Source organism: Sorghum bicolor, chromosome 2 (genome assembly GCF_000003195.3).
Source record: "Sorghum bicolor cultivar BTx623 chromosome 2, Sorghum_bicolor_NCBIv3, whole genome shotgun sequence".
NCBI classification, from domain to species: Eukaryota; Viridiplantae; Streptophyta; class Magnoliopsida; order Poales; family Poaceae; genus Sorghum; species Sorghum bicolor.
Genome location: NC_012871.2, coordinates 73174443 through 73196159, shown reverse-complemented (window position 1 = coordinate 73196159; position 21717 = coordinate 73174443). Strand labels below are relative to the sequence as shown.

General features: G+C 46.4%; 3 protein-coding genes across 20 annotated transcripts; all 3 read right to left on the bottom strand.

The window, feature by feature from the left end:
- LOC8079184 (protein TIFY 10b) lies at positions 173 to 2563 on the bottom strand. Its single transcript, XM_002460967.2, has 5 exons — positions 2194 to 2563; positions 1820 to 1961; positions 1022 to 1281; positions 853 to 910; positions 173 to 742 (listed from the first exon to the last, which is right to left on the bottom strand). The coding sequence occupies exons 1-5, from the start codon at positions 2312 to 2314 to the stop codon at positions 616 to 618; spliced, it is 708 nt and encodes a 235-aa protein (XP_002461012.1). The 5' UTR covers positions 2315 to 2563; the 3' UTR covers positions 173 to 615.
- Positions 8857 to 16403, bottom strand: LOC110432880 (pentatricopeptide repeat-containing protein At1g63070, mitochondrial-like). Of its 17 annotated transcripts, XM_021453964.1 has the most exons (7): positions 15969 to 16403; positions 15747 to 15885; positions 12841 to 15339; positions 11155 to 11689; positions 10809 to 11050; positions 10090 to 10201; positions 8857 to 9735 (listed from the first exon to the last, which is right to left on the bottom strand). In XM_021453964.1, the coding sequence occupies exon 3, from the start codon at positions 15219 to 15221 to the stop codon at positions 13038 to 13040; it is 2184 nt and encodes a 727-aa protein (XP_021309639.1). In that variant the 5' UTR covers positions 15222 to 15339; positions 15747 to 15885; positions 15969 to 16403; the 3' UTR covers positions 8857 to 9735; positions 10090 to 10201; positions 10809 to 11050; positions 11155 to 11689; positions 12841 to 13037. The 17 variants fall into 17 exon arrangements, with proteins under 17 accessions (XP_021309639.1, XP_021309638.1, XP_021309644.1 ...); XM_021453963.1 differs by having other exon boundaries at positions 15747 to 16403; XM_021453969.1 differs by having other exon boundaries at positions 8857 to 9722; positions 15747 to 16403.
- Positions 17032 to 20257, bottom strand: LOC8060681 (membrane protein PTM1). Of its 2 annotated transcripts, XM_021452443.1 has the most exons (4): positions 19514 to 20256; positions 18430 to 19384; positions 18241 to 18336; positions 17032 to 17713 (listed from the first exon to the last, which is right to left on the bottom strand). In XM_021452443.1, the coding sequence occupies exons 1-4, from the start codon at positions 19783 to 19785 to the stop codon at positions 17375 to 17377; spliced, it is 1662 nt and encodes a 553-aa protein (XP_021308118.1). In that variant the 5' UTR covers positions 19786 to 20256; the 3' UTR covers positions 17032 to 17374. The 2 variants fall into 2 exon arrangements, with proteins under 2 accessions (XP_021308118.1, XP_021308117.1); XM_021452442.1 differs by having other exon boundaries at positions 18430 to 20257.

The following is a 21717-nucleotide window of genomic DNA, read 5'->3' as shown; positions in this document are numbered from 1 at the left end:
AGACTCAAATGCCCCACTGATCGATTTTGTGGCAGCAAACTGTATAGTTGGAGGCGCAAGCAAGAAACAGAAACAGATTCCCATGCATTGCATGCTGTAGTTTTACAAACTAGATTGCTAAGTACCAGAGATTTGAAGCAGCAGGAATAACAAGGATCCAAACAAACTTGGGTTGGTGAAGCCATGTGATCAGAAAACAACAACAATAACAAGATGAGGATACTCACGATCCGTTACAATCACTTGTTCTGAATACATCAAGGCTAGAGCCAAATGGATCTGGCTTTCAGAAAATAATACATATACTTCTCTTTGCGCTATCATTTTACTTAGCATGGCCAATTCAGAGTCTGCCGTGTGTTAAAACACCCCCACAAAAACTGCTCTCGGACTCAACGGTGATGGTCATGACTGGCTGGCTACTTTTCTTTACATCCAGAACTATGTGACAAGAGGGCGTAAAACCACGACCTAAACGAAATACTAAAACACGACAACGAGAGATATTTATGATTTTGGTACTCGGTCTAGTGGCAAAGCAAATTTCAGATCATTCTGCAGAAGGGCTTGGTGAGGTTGCTGTGCCGTCTTATTTGGCTGTGTTGTTGTTGTGTACTAGCTCAGGCTCAGGTTGGACTTCACGGCATTCGGTCCTAATCCAAGCCATGCCTGGCTCTCGGGCTCCTTCTTGACTGGCGCCGCATCTGAAGGAGAAGTCTGATATGGTGTCTTTGCATTGAGACTGAAGAGCAACAAAAGGGCACAAATTAGTTCCATATACAGCACTGAAATTCCATATACAGCACTGAAAAAAAAAGAAATGACCATACTGAAAAAATAATCACAACTTACCGATCCTTTCTCTTCTCAAGGAAGCGGTGAAGAGACGCCTTCCTCATAATAGGCATATCTACAAAAGAAAAGGCATGTTTCGATCAATAATTGGCAAATAACAAAGTTCAACAATCATATTTTAAAACTTCAACTAAGTAAGAACAGAAACAGAGGGAAGAGTATTTACCAGAAGCATTTGTGCGAGCAGGCTTCTTAGCATCAGCCTGAGCAGCAGACAAGCTGATGACCGGGGCCGGCACGGCCTTGTCGGTGACAGCAGCAGGTGCAGAAGGTTGAGGCAAAACAACGTTCTGTACCACAAGGCTGCCCTTGCTGGCCAGCTGCATCAGGTCCTTTGCCTTGTCGGCAGGGAAATCGTCAAACACCAGCACCTTCCCGCCATAGAAGATGGTGAGCTGCTTAGGCTTCTCTTTATTTTCTTGCTCGCTGACAAATATTACAAAGAAGGAACACTGAGAACAACGGTTGTGCTTGTAGAATACTACTTGAGCTTAGCAAATCGACTGTCTACTCTCGTTTCCTTTCATGGTTAAAAGACCTTGTTATCTCACATGGATGGCAGGGTTCCATCTCAGATTAACCCCTCATATGTTGTTACCAGCAAGGTAGTTAATGATAAACATTAGGTACAATCTAAACAACTCTGAGCATGTTGGTTGCTTTGCCTGATAAAAGGAAACGTTGTGTTGCTTCTTGCAGAAGACACTTAAAGACTACTCCTACAAAGATACAGTTTGACCAGGGAATATCACAGAAACCGAACCACAAGGATGCTTTACACACGGGTAACTAGATTTCAGACCACCGTGTAACATGTTTCACCTATGACCACTCACTAGACTCAGATTACTATGCTTCCAAAGTCAGATTGCTTGGCCTTTTGTCCATGAGAGCTAAGACAGCTAGGTTCGAGTTCTACTACTACCAAACAAACCAGAATCGAAATGGATTTAGCAGTACGCACCTAGGGGCAGCAGCATCCTTGACGCCGAACCCGGCGCTCTGCGGGAACAGCTCCATGGTCTCCTTCGTCCTCTCGGCCTCCTCGCCCTCCGCTCCGGGGAGCAAGCTAATTGTCGCCGGCGTCCTCTGCTGCTCGACCTCGCCTGATGAGAAAAAAAATAAATAAACCAAAGCCGGATAAGCAAGGGAGCGCGAAATTCCATGCCCGAAAACGTGGTTTCCAACCCGGATAAACCAAGGCCCCGCCCAGATCTCACAACACTCCCCCCACAGGAATCGAAACTGGACCCCCCAGATTTCGAAATCTCCCCCCACACCCAGAAGGAAGGAGCCCGGTCTCGACAAGGCAGACCCGGCCAGGATCCCGCTGCTCACCTTTGATCCCGAGGCCTAGCTCGGCAGCCGCGGCGCCGTTCTGGCGGACGAAGCGGCTGAGGAGGCTGCACGCGACGGTGAAGCTGGTCGCTCTCTCCCCTGGCCTCGCGGACGCCGCCATCGCCGGTTGTCTCTCTCACACCCCCAACCCCAAGCCGGGCAAGCACAAATCTCCGCGCCGCCGGCTCCAACTCCTCCGCCCGCCCAGGACGTGGTGCGCTGCCTCCTCGCTCGCACTCGCAGGTCGCAGCTGCTGCGGTGGTTGCCTTGCCTCCCTTCTCTCGTGAACGCGGGGGCCGACCTCGTGTGAGCACGCCGCGCGCCCCCACGCGCTTATAAAGGACCCCCGCGGTTTCCACCCAAATCCCGCGATTAAAAAGCCCACGGGAATTCGATTGCTCGAAATTGTCTATCCTCGTTTTCGCTGGCGGAGGTAGAGGGCGAGTAATTTAATTTAATTTACTCAATTTAATGGGCGTGGGGTGGGGCCCGCCATGAATGCTTCGAGAGAAAAACGCGCACGTGCTTCGTGTGGGCGGGAGGGGAGGAGGTGGGGAGGAAAAAGGGTTTTCCTTTTGGGACGTTGCGTCCGCCGAGGACTCGCTTCCAGACGGGACAGGTGGGGCCCGCGAGCCCATGTGCGCGCTCTCGTGGTCTCGTGTAGGTGTGGGAGTAGTCGTGCGCGGTGGTGGGCTCGTGATCGCGGGTGGGCCGCGCCGAGCGGGAGCGGATGGACGGGTCGATTGGACTGCTCGAGTTTGCTGCTAGCGGGTCAGGGTTGGGCCGGGGCTCGCTCGCTTTGACTACTGACCCTTTTGTGTTGCTGTTTGATGGGACGGGGTTTAGGCTCTGCGGCGGCAGGAACAGGAACCATGCGTTTTTTTAGCCCATTTTAAAATTTATGAAACGTGTTTTTATCTAGTATATTGGCAGTATATAGCCATTACATGTGGTTCAGACTTCGGACAAGTGTTCTTCGTTCGACTTCTTCAAGTTGTCAAAAGGTGTGACTACAATAACCTTATGTCACGTAATTTGTCATGAGTTAACTTTTTGCCTAACTTTGGCAATTTTATTTTTAAGTAGAACTATACCTAGGCCGTGACAAAAAGGGAGGACAGTACAAAGACTCAAAACAAAAGTTAAGAGCCTGTTTGAAATGGCTAAAATTGTGCTTGCTGAGAATATTATCTATTACCTTCATTTATGCCATACATTGTATCACGTTAGTAGGTGCATACTTTTTTTTCCATGTAAACTATCAACGAATTTGTGTATCAAATTAAAAATTTGTAATTATAAATAGTGTTACCTAGAGGGACTCCTTTAATTTGGCACAAGGGGACGAACTTGATTCTAAGTTCTTGAGATACTTAGGCCTTGTTTAGTTCACCCTGAAAACCAAAAAGTTTTCAAGATTTTTCGTCACATCGAATCTTGTGGCACATGTATGAAACATTAAATATAGACGAAAACAAAAACTAATTACACAGTTTAGCTGTAAATCACGAGACGAATATTTTGATTCTAGTTAGTCTATGATTGGGTAATATTTATCACAAACAAACGAAAGCGAAAGCGCTACAGTACTGAAATTTTTTCACTTTTCGGAACTAAACAAGGCCTTATATCTTCTTAAATAAAAAAAAACTAAAGCAAACCTAGCTAACACGTCCGGAGGAGCAGGAGGTGATAGGGGCCGAAGCAAACATTTTGGAGGGTATATTATATATAGCACTATAGCTAGGTCAGTAGGTCATCATGGTCGTGGCACGAAAATAAAAGGTAAAGGTCGCTCTCACCGTGAAACTTCCTGCTCTCTTCCTACCTCCGTGCCATGTGAATATTATTATATTATTATTACTACACCATCCTTTTCACCCAGGCCTTGTTTACTTCACTCAAAAAGTAAAAAGTTTTCAAGATTCCCCATCACATCGAATCTTGTGGTACATGCATGAAGCATTAAATATAGACGAAAGCAAAAACTAATTACACAGTTTAGCTGGAAATCACGAGACGAATCTTTTGATCCAAGTTAGTCCATAATTAGATAATATTTGTCACAAACAAACGAAAGTGCTACAGTATCGAAATCTGAAATCTTTTCGGAACTAAACAAGGCCCCAATCTTTGTCTCTTGTCTGGTGAAATTCGTTTGTATCCGTCCCAGCGCGATTTTCCTCTTCTTTACATGTTATCTTTTTTTTTAATTAAAGGTGCTTAATTCACTTTAATTTTGCATCCTATGTAGCTTCTTTGTTCGGGCTAATGCCCCCAGACCTCTTGTGTTGTGTTTGAGGCGGTAATCCCCTATTACCGTTCATGTAAACTGTTCTTACTCCTCTTAACAAAAAAACGTGGCTCGTGGCACGGTCGAGAAAAATTAAAGATGCTTAAATAAATGGTATAAATTGCAGAGGAAAAATTTACACGGTTCAAGTCGACCAATCATCTGTCACCCAGTGCCTGCTATGCACCGTACAATACAGTCCTGTGATGAAAAGGCTGTATAGCCAGTTCTTTTGCAAGCATTATATATTGTTTGACAGGAATTGGTGATAAATCTATTTAAACGTCCGATGGTTTCTGCTTGTAGGATCATGTAGCATGTCTGTGTTGACCGTTGATTGATCTACGTACAAGCAGATGAGATGACAGATGTTATTGGTTTATATGTTGCTTTCTCTGGCTGCTTTTGCGCGACTAGTATTCCACAAGCAGATGTCATCTCCGTATATAAATTGTGCTAAAAGAAAAGTAGAGTACAAGTGTACGAGAGTGATGCTCCAAAGCCTCCACTCCAGTTTGCTTGTGTATGCTCCTGGTTTCAAAAATTACCGAGGATTAAGATTTCCATGTAGCCGTTGTAATGTTAATCCACTGTAAAAGTTTAAATCCAAGGCTCACATAGTAGGTTCTCGTACATGGCAAATGGAGGTCGGGAGAGAGAGGAGGGAGATGGATGGAGCCTTGAGAGGAGGAAGACAAGACAAGATCGAGTCTATATCGTCCTATTAAAATCGAATCCACTCTCACACCATGTGTAAGGTGCCGAAGCAATTTGGTGTGTTCATCCATCTTTCTCTCTCAAGCTAAGAAATAAATATTAGTAGTTGTGGTGTCCGATGATGGTAAAGATGCATGCTTTCGTTAATGATGCTAGCTAGGCAAATTTGAACATTTACGGTGTCCGTGGACAAAGTTTTGCCCTTTAGTACAGTACTACTACAAGATTTAAAAATGATAATAAAGAATGGCTAAATGACATAAGATGCATGCGTGAAAGAATAAACTTAAGACTTGATCAGCATTGCACACCAGCAGACTGCCGGGGCAACGCAAAACCGCAGCGAAACTAAAATTTATAATGGGCCGTGTCAGCCGTGGAACTAACAACGAAGAACTTTTCAGTGCCACACGATAACATACATTTGGCCTCCACGTATATAAAAGACGAGCTCGTGCTGCACCCATATACTTGAACCAAGCCAAATTCACATCTATATCTACTTTTATATGACAAATTGCAGCATCTTTATGTGATTTATAATTTGCAGCATCTTTCTCCCACTTGGGTGAGGCGCGCGAGAAGGGCCGACAGCTGCTTTGACGTAGACGATCATGCAATTAGTATCTTATAAGCCAAAGGAAGCACACTTGCTTCCTTAAAAGGAGTGAATAAACAGATGGATTTGTTGGACCCAAGCGTCTCATCTATCGTCTATCTCTCTACTAATTGCTGGTTAGTACGTGCACCACGCAGATGCATTTTTATATGCGCAATGATTTTATATATAAGTTTATCTTTTGTTGTTAGTCATAAACAAGTTGATTGTAGATAATGACCTCTAGGTAACATCGGTCTTTGTTGTCTGCAAGAAACCACCACTAATTTGTTGATTGATTACTCTCCCGGCCGGCTCACCTAGCTAGCCCTCTGCAGTCTGCACAAGTGTCTGGTTCACATCCGACTGTGCTCGCTCTGAAGTCTCTGACCGTTCTCACCTGTTCCCAAATCAACAACCTGCATGTTGTTCAGAGTTCAGACTAGTACAGGTATTTCAGACTTCAAAGATGTGTGGTCCCCCCCCCCCCCCCCCCCCACCCCCACACCACATCGAATGAATGGTCATCATATCTACTCATTAGAGTCGTCTGTTATTGTTCATGTGGTGACTGGCTGGATTTTCCAACAAAATTCTTGGGAAGTTTTCTGTATTTGTTCAGCACTAGAAAAGTTGCTGGGTCTAGAAGTACCAGTTTCTTAGGAGGAGTTGGTGCTACAACTGCTAGTCTAGTCGACGTTCAACTCTAAGCGCCGGTGCATTGACAAACGCAAAACACGGACTCACGGAGTGAGGTAGTATGTACCAGTAGTTCAGAGAATAGCTTTCAAGTAATACTGTAATAAGTGACAGTGACCTGTGGATGTGCATGCATGGTTGCGTTGTGGTTGTGCGTTCCAGCGTCGTCAGTTCAATTAGTTCAATAATTACCAAATACAAACAGAAATACTCCGAACTAAACAATTGCTGAGCTGCAGTGCTGGTGCTACAAGTAGAGATCTGCTGCACGTACACCCACGTACTTGACTCGTTCTTGAAAACTGGCGGCAATCTGTGTACGTGCGAGTACATCATATACCGAGTCAGTCGTCCTGGCTTCTCATGCCTGGGCCACCCGGAACTTGACTAGCACTAGTAAGATTTTACATGATTATTCCTCGAAAATTCAACGAATGGTTGTGGCCTAATCCTGACTGAATGTTGAGAAGGTTGTCTTCAATAATTCAACGACATATAGTAAGGCCTTGTTTAGTTTACCCCAAAATTCAAAAACTTTTCAAGATTCTCCGTCATATCAAATCTTGTGGCACATGCATATATGGAACACTAAATATAAATGAAAACAAATACTAATTACACAGTTTGCTTGTAATTTACGAGACGAATCTTTTGAGCTTAGGTAGTCTATAGTTAGACAGTAATTATTAAATACAAACGAAAATGCCACAGTGTCAAAAATCCAAAAACTTTTCACAACTAAACATGGTGGCCCTGTTTAGTTCCCACCCAAAAACTTTTCATATATCACATCAAATTTTTGGACACACGTATGAAGCATTAAATATATACATATATACGAAAACAAAAACTAATTGCACAGTTTGGTTGTATATCGTGTGAGAAATCTTTTAAGCCTAATTAGCCTATGATTAGCCATAACTGCTACAGTAACCCACATGTGCTAATGACAAATTGATTATGCTTAATAAATTTGTCTTGCGGTTTCGAGGTGAGCTATGTAATTTATTTTTTTATTAGTATTCAAATACTTCTTCTATCATTTTATGAAACATCCGATGTGACATAAAAAAAATGTTTTTACTCCCCAGCTAAACAAGGCTAGGCATCATGCATGTTCCACCACTGTCCACACGCATGAGGCATGGCTACCCTTGTTTAGTTCCCAAAAAATTTGCAAAATTCATCGAATCTTTAGACGTATGCATAGAGTATTAAATATAGACGAAAATAAAAATTAATTGCACAGTTTGGTCGGAATTAACGAGACGAATCTTTTGAGTTTAATTAGTTTATGATTGGATAATATTTGTCAAATACAAACGAAAATGCTACGGTGTCAATTTTCCAAAAATTTTTACAACTAAACAAGGCTACCGGAAGGGAAAATAGATGCGTGTGAAAAGTCGAGGCCTTGCGACGACCTCCTCCCATGCACTGATGCAATTCGACTCGAGAGAGTGTAGCCAGTAGTAGGCAGTAGCCTAGTCACAGCAGCGAGGGGGGGAGGGGAGGGACGACTTCTCCTAAAAGCCGGCCGGGTCGTCGTCCACCTCGCGCTGCCGCCCACTAGCGAGTGCTTCCGCGTCCCGGAGCAGGAGCACGGTACGAGGCCCCCGGCCGGTGACTTTGGCGCGGGCGCGGCGTGTCACTGTCGTCGCGGCCTGTGCTGTGGTCTGCGAAGGACGTTGTACTCCTACGCACGGGGTCGCCGGGAAACCAACGCGTCCCATTCCCCTGACGCTGCCCTGCGTGCCCATGCGCCTCCTAGTACTGTGCCTGCCTGTGCTCGACTGCTCGAGATCCTGATGAAAAATCTACTCTACTGTCTGCGTCGCAGCCGTTGGTCACGGTCCGTGTGAGTGCCAGTGCACCACGCTGACCTGCTGACCCGCGCCGCTGGCTGGCCCGTGGGTCCGCGGCCGGAGGAAAATCGATCGCGCGCCCGATCTCATCTCCTGCAGTGGCCTCCGCTCCCCTGCAGCGGCGGGTCGGGTCGGGTCGGTCATGTCATCAGTGTAGTCGCGCGGTGCTTGACTGCTCCAGGACTGCCACATGCCGCCGCGCGCTGCTCGGCAACGGCAGCTGCAGCTGTGGCGTGCACTGGGCGCCGAGCAGTGAACGATGTACGGGCAGTAGTGTCGGGTACGACCGTACGAGTCCCCCCACGCTGGCGAGCGTGCGAGTAGCGGGAGGGGCCGATGAAACACGTGTGAATAAACAGAGCGTACGGAATGGCTATTGTACAGTCTGTCAGGTACTACTCGTATTTCTGACAGGAGCCGTCATCGTGTTGAAATTAGGCCAAGGCCCAGGATATTTCCATAACGACTGTTGTGTGTTGCCAGGAGTCCAGTACGTAGATAAACAGTTTTAAAAAAGAAATGGCTGAAGTATATAATAAACAGCCAGCATGCGAAACAGCCAGACCAAAATCTGCTCGAATCGATGCTAATCATGTTCTTTACATACACAAGAAAAAATAAAAAGAAGAAAGGAACTTGCGAGTAGGTCGGCAGGAAACGTGTTGCACCTTGGCCTCGCTCCATCCAAACCTGAATTATTAGCAAATATCGCCGTGTCCAAGATGCACATCTGAATTATATGCGTCTGAAAGAAAGATCACGCACGGCTTGAATGATGAAGCGCGAATTAACGCATGAGGTGAGGAGACAATCATAATCCTGGAGCCGTATGGATGCTTCGCGGCCAATAATACCAGCGATGATTGATCAAGTCCAAAACAGACTTCCTGAAAATACACTTTACAAGTGTCTCGGGAGAATTTGCAATTGCGATCGTGTGATTTATGCAGTCACTTGCGAGATCATGATGGGAAGCTGGAAAGCACGAGACCAGGAGAGGGGGGACAGGCGATATCTTGCCGATGGAGACGGCCACATGGAGCCTGGATACGTCGACTCGTCCCCGGTCCCGGATCGGAGCCGCAAGCTCGCCGCACACGACAGCCAAACCCCTCAAGTCAATTGTGGCGTGCAGGCCAAATGTTGGTTGCGCCAGACGCCCAGACGCTGCTGCTCCCTCGTCGACGACGCTGACCTCCGGCCTGCCGTGACTCGAACAAACTGAGAACGCGTGCTCACGGCCATGCGGACCGTTCCAAGGCTGCTGCCGAGCTCTGCGTGCAAAGAAAAGCTTGAGGTCCTGCCATCGTGTGGACCGTGGACTGTGGAGTGTGACATCTTGTGCTGATAGAGGTCCCTGCGCAGCAGCGCTGCATATAGTAAGCGAAAAAAAGAATGTTTTATAGAGTGAAATGAATCAAAACATAATGGTACATTACAATACCAGAATGGAAACAGTTATGCCTAATTCCTGATAGCTCTGTCATCAAGGAAGGCATGACACAGGAATATATATATATATATATATATATATATATATATATATATATATATATATATAAAATAAAACACGAAGTTGTGGTTGTGGCAAGACGGAAACACAGATACATGCAAGGATTACTTAATGCTATGGATAAACAGGCACATCAACCTTGGGACTAAAATCATGGTCACAGCATTAGCACAAAGATGCGATGCATTCGCAGTCCAAGTTCCATGCTCACCTGGCAACAGTCTGAAGAGTACCCGTTCATGATGGTGGCATGGTAGACGTACGGCTGCACAATCCGACGCCATATGGATCCTGACCACTGTTGCTTCATCGCCAACTGTTTTCTGTCAGCAGATACTTGCATGATCATACACTGAAAATAACCAAAATGAAATATATATATATATATATATATATATATATATATATATATATATATATATATATATATATATATATATATATATATGAGGTTCACTGGTAATCACCCTATGCAATGTTCCACCTTACTTTCCAAAGAAACAGACTAAATGTTCTGTAAATCTACATGCCTTGAGTGTCAGCTAGATTTGAACTTTTGCCTTTGCTAGAACATACCTGTAATCCTAGAAACTTATATTCCTAAGCTACAATCTGAAGTGAGTCTCCAAACTTGCTAATGAAATGCATTTTTCATAGCTAAAGCAAAAAAATGTATTTTGACATAGGGTGAGAGATAGACTAAAGCAAGCATCCTAAATTCAGTGTGCACCACAGAATCAATATATAGACTCTAGATGCAAGAACAATCAAAAGCATCTGCCATAATAATGAACAGATTAACAGGGGAATACAAAGAAGGTTAATGTCAGAGAGCTGTTGAGCACAGGCATGTGCCATGGAGTTTGCAGGCCGCCGCCACCAAGCCTGCATGGTTAAACCAAGTGGTTGACAAATGGGAGAAATTTTTACCAGAGTGCTTCTGCTTGGGAGCTGACAGAAGTTCCGGCTGAAGTCAAAATTCGCCTGGTGAAGTTCTTGCCTTTGGGGGGGGGGGGGGGGGGTGTTTCAAGAGGGGAAATGGGTTAGTTTTCTGAAGTTGGGTTCCGAGTGGGGCATGTAATTGGTTTTTGAGCTCAGTGTGGTGTTTTCTGGGGAGATATCTTAGTTGTGTGCTTTGTGGACTTGTTGGGAATGTGTTATCCACCTGGATGCTGTAAACAGTTGGTCATTGTTACTGCTAAGACCAGGGCTCTGCCCTATAACTCTAAAAAATTGTAAAGTAAACATTCAAACCATCAAAATACTGGTAGATCACCTCAATTTCTTCCAGAAAGGTGTCGATGCCTGACCTATTTCTTTCTTGTTTAGTTGTTCCTCACACCCGCCTCAACAATGTTCAGTTTTCACATCAAATTACCCTGCAGCTTGTGATCCTACGCAGCTTGTTCAGTTTTCACACCCGCATCAAATTACCCTGCAGCTTGTGATCCTATGCAGTTTACACAGCATTCTTGCAAGTGAGCGCCTCCACCTCTGGAGCATCAGGAATTATCAAGCCACCATGAGTTAGCCTGCAAGAGGCCTTGCTGAAGTAGGAAATGACGACACCTGCTAATTGCTGCCCTCTGGATAAGCTGGCAGAAAATTTGCTGTGTGTTAACTTTCCACCATATATCTGTGGTGGTTCTTAATGCACCCCCACTTCTTGCTTCTTATTGTTGCTCAGCTTAGCTGCCATGCTCAGCAAGTCTGCAGCTGCACCTCCTGAACTCATGTGACAGCAAGCTCTGGCTTCCACTCCTTATCGCCATGCTTCTTTATTATTTCAGTTAGTCCAGATTGCTCACATTCTGCATAGAAACAAGCTGTCATCTCCATTGCACAATATTTGTCATGCAAGATATATTTCAAGCGAGTTCTTGGGTGTGGGTATAAATGCTAAATTATGTATTACATTCCACAGGGCCCAGGATCTGTATAAGCCACTTGTTAAAGTGTGCTTAATTGGCTGGAAACCATGCAGCCATCTCAAGTAAAGACACATCTTGGCAGTAAAGGTCTAACTCCATCGGGACTAACTCCATCAGGAGCTTCTACTTCTTTCACATTGGTTGATGGTCAGTCAATGAAAGGGTAGCTCACCCCTAGGCTATTATTGTCATTGCTCTGCGGCCAGAGCCAATAGGCCGACCAAACAGAGTAACAACCATGCTTCTCAAAAACCCAAGCTGTGAATTTATGAAAAATATTAAAATATATTTGGAAAATATCATAAATTCATAAGTAAACTTTCCACAGAAAGAACATTTTGATTCCTAGAATTCAGACATAGCATACTCTCTAGAAATGCAGAATAATATCATTGCCTTTTTCATACAATTGATTTATGGGCACCATGGCAAACCCAATCGCTTTCTACCAAACAATAATTTGGTCAAGGGATTTCAAAACAGAGCGGTGGCATGGTGGCCTGGAGTATCTTGCCTCTTGAGCCATGTGGTGGCTTCAGTCAGAGTGCGGTGTCTTACAGTGAGGCAGCTCATGCATCAGTCTAGAGGAGGACCCAAACTCCCTATGAGCCACACAGGAGAGGATGAAATGAGGTTTTGTTCTCTTTGAAGAGGATGAAAAGGCAGGGAAGGTGGTCCATTAAGCGTCAATCAACTTATTAATGGCATGGCATTGACTGCAGGTATGGAGCACAGCCATTTGATTACTTTCATGAATTGCTGTGATCTTTCAGTTCTGTCAAACTCATAGCTTTACAAGTGCTACAAATGGTAAAAAATATTCTACAGCAAAACGATCTAGAAATAACAGCATGGTTGAATGTATTGTAGTCTTATAGAAACAAATGGAGAAAACCTTTCTAAACATGAAACTTGGAAAGCAGGGAAAATTTCAGTGTGATGGTATATTAATGTAACACTTTAAACAAAGAAGCATTTTTAAAAGGCAGATTAATATCTTATCTGATTATTTGCATAAGGCAAGGGCTAACCTGTATTGATTACACCCTCAGCTGTTGTCCATGGATTTAACTGCCACTTTTCAGGTTACTGCTTTCCATTCGTTGTCCATAGGATGGCAGTGTGGAAGTGGAGGAAACAAATGGAGCCAACAGTGTCATGCACTAGGCGAGCTCAGAGCCATCACAGAGAAGTCCCTTCATCAAGTTAATAAATCTCTATGTGAAAATTATGTTACACCCTTCGCTTTCTGAGAATCATCACAATCACCCTTGTCATTGCCAATGCCCAAAATGCAACGCAGCTTGGCATCTGGAGCAATGCCTGCATGACGCATACTCTCATACATCATACAAGCTTCCTTCTCATCCCCCGTTTTAAGGTATCCAATAATGAGAGCTGTGTAGGTTACTACAGTAAGTTTAAGCTTTCTTTTTTCCATTTCTTCCATCATCAAGCGCGCACCATCCATTGCAAGCACTTTACTATAACCATCAATCATACAAGTATATACAAAAGCATCTGGGAACACACCACTTCTTTCCATTTCTCTGAGCCATTCATTAGCAGCCTTCATATTTAAACGCCTACAATAGCAAGCAATGATAGATGTGTACAAAATATTGTCAAGTAACAGGTCTTCCCCAATCATATCCTTAATCAATCCCATAGCTTCAGGAAGTCTATCATCATTACACAGCCCATTTATGAGGCTAGAATATGTAAATGTGTTAGGTTTTACGCCTTCATCCAACATCTTACGATACAACCTTAAGGCCTCCTGCAACTTCAGAGCTTTCACGAAGCCATCAATAATAATACTGTAAAGGACAACATCAGGAACATAGCCCCTCTTTATCATGTCTGCAAAAAATTTCCACACATCACTATATTTGTTGGTCTTGCAAAGGCCATTGATAATAACTCTGTACATGCAAAGGTTTGGGACGATTCCCAATGACTGATGTATTCTATCCAGGAACAGGAAAGCTTCACCAACTAGCCCTTCTTTGCTAAAGCTGTCAACTAGGATTGTGCATGTCACAATGTTGGGACTCAACCCATTTTCAAGCATGAGCCCAAACACTCCCAATGCATCTTGAAGGTTTCTATGTCTACAAAATGCGTAGATCAGACTGGTATAATTGTAAACATCTGGAGCGATATCATGATGAATCATGTCAAACCAAAGGTCAGAGATGGCCTTGAGATCTAAATGTTGGCAACAGCCATGAAGAATGATGCTGTAATTTATCTGGTCATGCTCAAAACCTTGGTCTTGGAGGTTCTTGAAAATCTTTAATGCCAATGCAACCTGTCCAGTTTTGCAAAGGCCATGCAGAAGTGAACTGTAACTGACTTGATTAGGACATATTCCATTTCTTGCCATTTCATCAAGCATGTCATAACCTTTCAATAAATCCCCATGTTTGCATAACCCATCAACTAATATGCTGTAGCTGTGGACATCTGGGACAAACCCACATTTCTTCATCCCATGAAACACTTCTACAGCTTTGTCAACCTGACCCTCGCTACAGAAACCATGAATCACAGCATTGAAACAATAATTGCTGCAAGGGCCACCACTCTGAGAAAGAGTTTGAAGAAAGTCCCATGCAGATGTTACCTGTCTGGAACGGCAAAGCCCATAGAGGTAAGTTCCATATGTTGTAGCGTTCGGTCTCACACCATTTGATTCCATTTCACAAAGAAGCTCAAAAGCTTCATCTAAGCATAACCTCTCTCCATGTGTGTACATACTCATCAAAATTGAATAAGAGCAGACATTGGGTGAAGGACCACAACTTTTCATGTCATCAAATAAACTCCTCGCATACATGATCTGATTCCCCTCGACTAAGCACTTCAGCAAGAAATTGCACAAACGTCTGTCAACACCAAAGTTCTTGACCTCAATATAAGTGAGAAGAGCATCCTCAAACATTGACGACTCTACAAAAATACGGATGACCGCAGCATAAACTTGTAACAGCGTCATTGACTGACCCAAATTGCTGACCAACATAGGAGCCAACTCAAACAACTGTGACCCAGCATTTCCACAGTAATCAACAATGCTCTGAATCAAGCACCGGACCTCTCTGATTCTCCGCGGCAAGAATGCCTGCACAAGCAAAGCAAACAGACTAACTGACTGAGATGACCCATATAACCTCACACACTCCCTGAAGCTTATATTTCTGGCAGCATCCCAATTCGACGCCCGCACTGCTAGTGTGATCAAGGGAAGCAGACGGCGACTTCTATAATCACCGTAAGCAGAACTCTGACTGGGCTCTTCATTATCAGAGCTGTTCAACCAACAAGCCTGAGAGGACAGGTGTGACACTGGGGGATAGCTCCTGATCAGAAGGGCTCGGCGCAGAAACAATGGGCCTGCCCGGTGCATAGACAAGGGATGCCGATCCCCTCCTTACATTGACAGTACCAGCAGAAGCAGGGATGAGCTGTCCACGAACTACACTTCATGGACCAATATTACTTGACAAGTCGATGGAAAGGACAACCTGAGAGAGAAGAGATAATAGCTTCCGAATTACATCAAATTGTCACCCAAGAAACCCAATAAAAGAAACATGGTCACTGTAAGTGATCAATAGCTCTGTTTGAAGTAACAGATCCAACCTTTCTACTCCTAGCATAGAAGTTTCTCAACAACGCCTGTATACTAAGACTAGAGCAACATGTCACGAGGTGGACCGTACTTTGTTGGACAAACGCTCAACTAACTAATGCAAGTAACCTAAGACCAAGATAGCTGCAAGTCTGCAAGTAAGCACTCACTTTGGACGCTCTTAATCTGAACTGAAATGATATGTTAAAATGCTCCACAGGAGAACTAAAAAGACAAAACACTATGTTTCGAAAAAAAAAAAGACACAACACTATATTCAAATAACACGACAGTTAGCACCTGCGGACTGCTGAGGCAACATCCAAGTCCAGTAAAGGTCGGAGCGGCAGCTACCAAGGACTCGACAGCGCCCCGGCTTGGCTCGAACTGGAGGCTGTCGTGGTGGCCCCAGTGACCTCCGGTCCGCCGCTCCGCGTCCCTGGCAGCTTCAATGATTCGGTGCACGGCCAGTGGCGGGTCTAGGAACAGATCAAGGGAGAGGCTTCTGTATTCTGTTCTCACCTTGAAGCTTGAACTCTGACCCTCAGCGGCAGAAGGGGACAAGGGGCGGCCGTCACCTGGCCGCAGCTGGCCGGCTGGAGACCCTGCCGCAGCTTGCAGGAGGCGGCCGGGAGGCGCGCAGACGCCAGAATAGGGAGCGGGAGGTGGGGAGGTCGGGTGGCAGCCGCTGCCCTCTGCCGGGAAGGCGGCGACGGCGAGCGTGGAAATCGCGCGGACGGCTGGGAGTCCGCAGTCGCGACCTAACCGGGCGAGGCGGACGTTGCGGGGACAAATATCCGCTCCGTATGTCCTTCACCCACGACGTGCGCGGAAGGTGACTATGCGAGGACGGCGTGGAACGGCGGCGGCGGCGGCGGCGGCGGTGGCGCGGGTGTATAACGCTGCTGCTACGGAGTTGGGGAACTTGGTCGAGATAGCCGCGCGCACGGTCGTTGGGAGGAGGCGAGCAGGACTGGGCCGCGAGCAACGTGTGTGGATTACCAAATTGCGAGCCCAAAAGGCCCAAGTCACCAAACAGAGCAATCAGCAAGCGCACGCGCTGCGCTATGTGCCTGTGCGGTGTGCGGGCGGCCGGGCGCTTCAGTTCATTAGTCCCAACTCGGCGGCTTTGAGCGGGCGGAGACGGAGGAAGGCAATAAAAACAGACCCAGGGCTCCGTTCCAACTCATACCTTTCTCGGCCTTTTGGCTAAGATCAAGTGTAGTATCTGTTCTTATCAGTTTAATATCTGATACGTGGGCCATGTGCCTACTTCGATATTAAATTTATTTTTTGTGGGGGAGGGTCCACCTCCGTGGCTTGCCACTGGGGCCCTCGCGTGTCGCTCGGGCGTTGCACTACAGTCCGAGCCTGGCGCACCCCAACCAATTCAGAAACAAAGATTTGTGTTGGGCTTTCTTAATTTTTGGGCTTACCGAGTTTTAAGGTTTGTTGGGCTTTCTGAGTTTTTCTGGCCTTTTCGGTATGCAATGGTCTTGCGTCGGCGCTGCCAGTCAAATCTTGCTCGATTTGAAAGAATAGAAGAATTGTACCTAGAAGACAATCTCAAGAGAAGGGTGTGAGATGAAGAGGATGAAACACTGGGCCCTGTTGTCATTTGAACTTGGCAGTCCTTACAGTTTAGAGTCGTTCTTCTCGAACGCGTCATGTTTCTACTTACTCGCGCAAAAATCAGCCTAGAGAGAGGCTACATTACACGCCGTCTACACGCACTTGCTTGCGGCTTTGCATCTGTCACCAGCTTTAGCCTACTCTAGCTAAAGCCTTGAGATTATCAAAGAAACGAGCAACACTGCAAACGAGCGTACAGACACAGCTGCCACTCTCTGACATATCTTGCTGACGCAACGCCTTACTTGCTCTCGTATAGTTGTATCGTCAACCTCTGGATCGTCGCTGGTGCTTCACTACACCCGCTTGCCTCCATCGCCGGCGGCTTTCGTGTACACGCCGGAGTCGGTTCTCAGAATGACGGTGGTGGCGTCCTTGGACACGGAGATGGCCCAGTTGTCCACGTACGACAGCGGGCCGGGTCTGATCAGCGGCCGCGTGTCCTCGTCCTCGCCCTCGCCCTCCTCCTCCTCGTCGTCGTCTTCCAGGTAGGCGTACCTCGTCGAGCTCTGCGAGGGCGCCCACATGAGGCAGACGGCGCACAGCAGCGAAAAGGAGATGACCTGCCACACCGCCGGGATCACCCACGCCGCGCGCCACCGCTCGTTGTACTCGTCCGTCGACTTGAAGTGGACCTGCAGGCGAGAGCGTAGCAATTTGCAGATGATCAGGGATCCGGCTGTGTTTGGTAACCGCAGGTTTTGTCACTGTCTAGTAAAGATGGAGTGCAGGGTAATGCAGAAGTGTTGTTTCTTTCAGCTGCACATCATTCGCATTCAGACTAAGAAATCTCAAGGGCACTAGAGCTACTCCTGAGTGCACAGACCAACATGTTACCTGAGGGCAGGGGCATCGTCTGATCACTAACCTAGACTAGACCATAAACATCAGGATTGTATCAGTCACAAAAGATGGTTCTTTCCCTATCAGTCCTGGACTGAACATTTGGGGCAAATCCAAAAAAAAAAAGGTAGAAATGTTGATTGTTCAACAGGATGGTTCAGGCTAAGGCTGTGCAATGCTCAACTCAAATTGGGACGTGTTCACTAAGATCAAATGCTGAAAGGTACAATTCTGGAAGGGAGAGACTGGACAGCAAGAGTAGTTGAATGAATCCAGCCTCCTGCTCACACAAAAAAAAGGGGTTGGTACTAGTGTTTACCTCAAATGTGATCCAGCCGAGTGACACGGCCACCGCGATGATCAAGGCATTGTTCAACCTCCGGTACATCTCCAGCTTCGCCGTCATTCTTTTCGCCTACAAACATTGAAAAGTTCTTGTATTTATGATGTTGAAGAAATCTCAAGAAAACAAGCTGAAATGGTAGGCAGGAACAGTGTTGCTCCTCACCTTGAGCTTGTTCAGCGTCTTCGACAGCGAGCTGAATATCCAGTACACGAACACCGCGTTGAGGGCCGCCACAGGGAGCACCAGGAACAGCCTCCTCGTGGGCGACGGCGAGTGGTCGCTCACGGTGCCGACGTTCTCGCTGACCTCGAGTGCTTCCGCGGCGGCGAAGAACGCGGCGCCGAGGCCGGCCACCCTGGCGCTCTTCAGCCCCGCCAGTGCGGGCCGCACCACGCCGTGGCCCATGGCCACGGCCAGCACTAGCACGCGCGCCACCGCGCCGCGGAGCGCGCCGGACGTGGCCGCCCAGAACGTGGCGCCGCGGGGGCGGACGCCGGACTCGTTGAACTCGGCGAGGTCGAAGTACCAGGTGGCGGCCTCCAGCATCCCCAGCGCGATCACCAGCGTGGCGCAGCTCTGGAGCGGCACCACCTCCCGCCAGAACCGCGCGCACTGCGCGAACCAGTACGCCGCCAGCGCCGCGAACGCCAGCGACATGGCGCCGTAGAAGGGCAGCAGCGGCGCCATCCGCCCCGGGAGGTAGCCCCGGCTGTTCTTCCAGATGGTCTTGCCCCGCGCGTCCACCTGCCCGCCGGCGAGCGAGGCGTCGCAGTGGACGAACAGGAGGGTGTACATGCCGGTGCGCGCCATGCTGACGGTCTCGTCCGGGAACGCCGCCTCGAGGGCGCCCGGGAGGAAGGAGGCCGCGAGCACCCTGGGCCAGCCGGTGCCGTTCCGCGCGCGGTACGTCGCCGCACCCTCGGTGCACGCCCCGAGCTTCGCCATGTCCGCCGTGCAGCAGAGCGCACGCCCGCCGGTGACAGAGACGTCCGTGCCCCCGACGGCGTCGCGGTCGCCGGCCTCGAAGATGACCGCCGTGACCGTGGCCGTGCGGTTGCCGTCCACCTCGGCCGCGGCGGCCGACTCCGGCGTCCTTAAGAACGCGACCTTCTCGAAGCTGCATGCGCGGATCAAGAAACAAACACACCGCGTCAGCGCCATAGCCACATCCCCTCGATCCCTCTCCTCCCCAAGAAGGCAAAGAAGCGATGAATTGATCCGCTGACGCGGTTTCATACGTACGTACCGGATGAACGCGGCGGCCTTAGCGGAGGCGTAGACGCCCTCGCTGCCGCCGTGGAGGACGAAGGCGTTGCCGTCGGCCGCGAACCGTTCGCCGGCGTAGTCGTGCACCGACGCGTCGACGCAGAGGAGGGCGGACGACGTGAGCAGCAAGGCCACGGCCACCACGAGGCGGCCGAGGCTCGAGGAGGCCATTGGCATCATCCAAAGCGAACGGCGGCGGGCTTCCTGCCTTCCTGCGCGTGCTCGAGGTGCACTGGCACTTGACTGGAGCATCCGCGTTGAGTTGAGCAGGATATAGAAATAGAAATCGGGATTGGGATCCCAAGGAGAAGAGGAGTGGAGTCCAGTGGAGGAAGAACGGAAGCGGAGACTTTGACGTGGAGGAGGAACGAATTGTTAGGTCCACGCCCAAGCCGTTGCCATTGCCATTGCCACGGCCCACGGGAACAGAGTAACGCAACAAGGGACAGTGCCAGTGGCCAGGATTACTCGCCAGGATGATGAAAATCAGGCAGAAATGCATTGATGGTGACAACAACAAAAAAAGCTAATAGGACAAGCGAGATTAGCCCATGCTGACCGGCATGCGAGGTTTTGCATTGAGAGTATCTATCCTCACTATTGGTTTCATTTTCATTACTTCGTTAGGCACTATGGGTTTTGTTTATGAAGTTTTGTTTCTCGAATACGTCTAAGGTTTGCTCAATATTGTATTAAGATCAAGAAATGAGTAGTTTGTACATCGACATGCTGACTATGGGTTTACAATGAGCTCATTCCCGCCTAGTAGACTAAGTACATGATGATTACTCACACAAGAGACAAGCTAACTATGGGTTTTGTTTATAGAGTAAATTTTTAGGTTCCACAAATGAATCTTCCAAGATCGTGCAAAAAAAAATTAGAGAGTATTAGAGTAAATGCACAGAAAAATTGAACATCTAAGTTATGCATACCTTATACTAGTACGAATAGGATTGCCAATAGAGATATGAGAGAAAGGTATCTCACTCATTCATTTCACGCGTAATAACCACAAAAGAAAACTAATAAATGATGAGGTCACCTAGTCAGATTTGTTTTGATAATATTAAGTCAACTGTGCTAAATGACAAGCAACTTTCAAAGTGCAAAGTAAATATGAAGATATCAAAATAAATAAGCACCTACCTCTATTCCTTAAAGCATCTCATGGTACACCCGACGTTGTGCTTGATTAATTACAAAGAAAGACCTTCTAATAAGATTAGAGTGTGTGTTTTGCTCACGGTTTTCTCGATGGTACAAGAATCAATAATGCAATAGATGACTTACTGACGGCGCCTATAGAAATGTGAAGACATATCTTAACCGACCAACACCAAATAATATATACTCCATCCGTATAAGATTTAGAAGTCGTTTTGAACAAAGTATGGGTTAAACATTGAGAATATAAATCACCGATAACTTTTAAATTGTTGAATTTATAAATGTGAACATTATATGAATAGATTTGTCTTACAAAATACTTTCATAAAAATATACATATATCATTTTTTCTAAATATTTTTATAAAAAATAAGAGATCAAAGTTACGTTTTGGAGCCCATATCACTATCCTAAACGACTTCAAAATCTTATACACAAACAGGGAGAGTATATGCTTAACCAACATCTCATTAAAATGTAAAGCTGTGCACACACTTTTTTGTTCTTGGTTGGGACATTTTAGTAAAAGAAATTATAGGAGTTTGCTATCTGCTCAAGGGTGACTTACTCTCGATGTTGCAAAAACCAAACAATAGTCAAAGGTACACTCCATCCGTTCTAAATAATAAAATATTTTGACTTTTCTAAATATATTGTTTTTTAATATATATCTATACATAATATATATATACGAAAAGCTACATATTTAAAAAAGCTAAATATTTTATAATATGAAACAGATTGAGGATATGCTTAAACAAACAATAGGCGAGTGAATATAATGAGATGGTAATCCCATTTTTTTTATCCAGGGCCACGTACACGTACACTCCAACCCTTGATCGAAAAAAAAGAGTAAAGTCCACCACCGGTCCTTAAACTTGTGCTGTCGTGTCATCCCGGTCCCTAAACTCACAAATCGATTGTTTAGGTCCTCAAACTTGTTCATCTGTGTCATCTCGGTCCCCAAACTTGTTCAATTGTGTCATCCCGGTCCCTAAACTTAGAAATCAT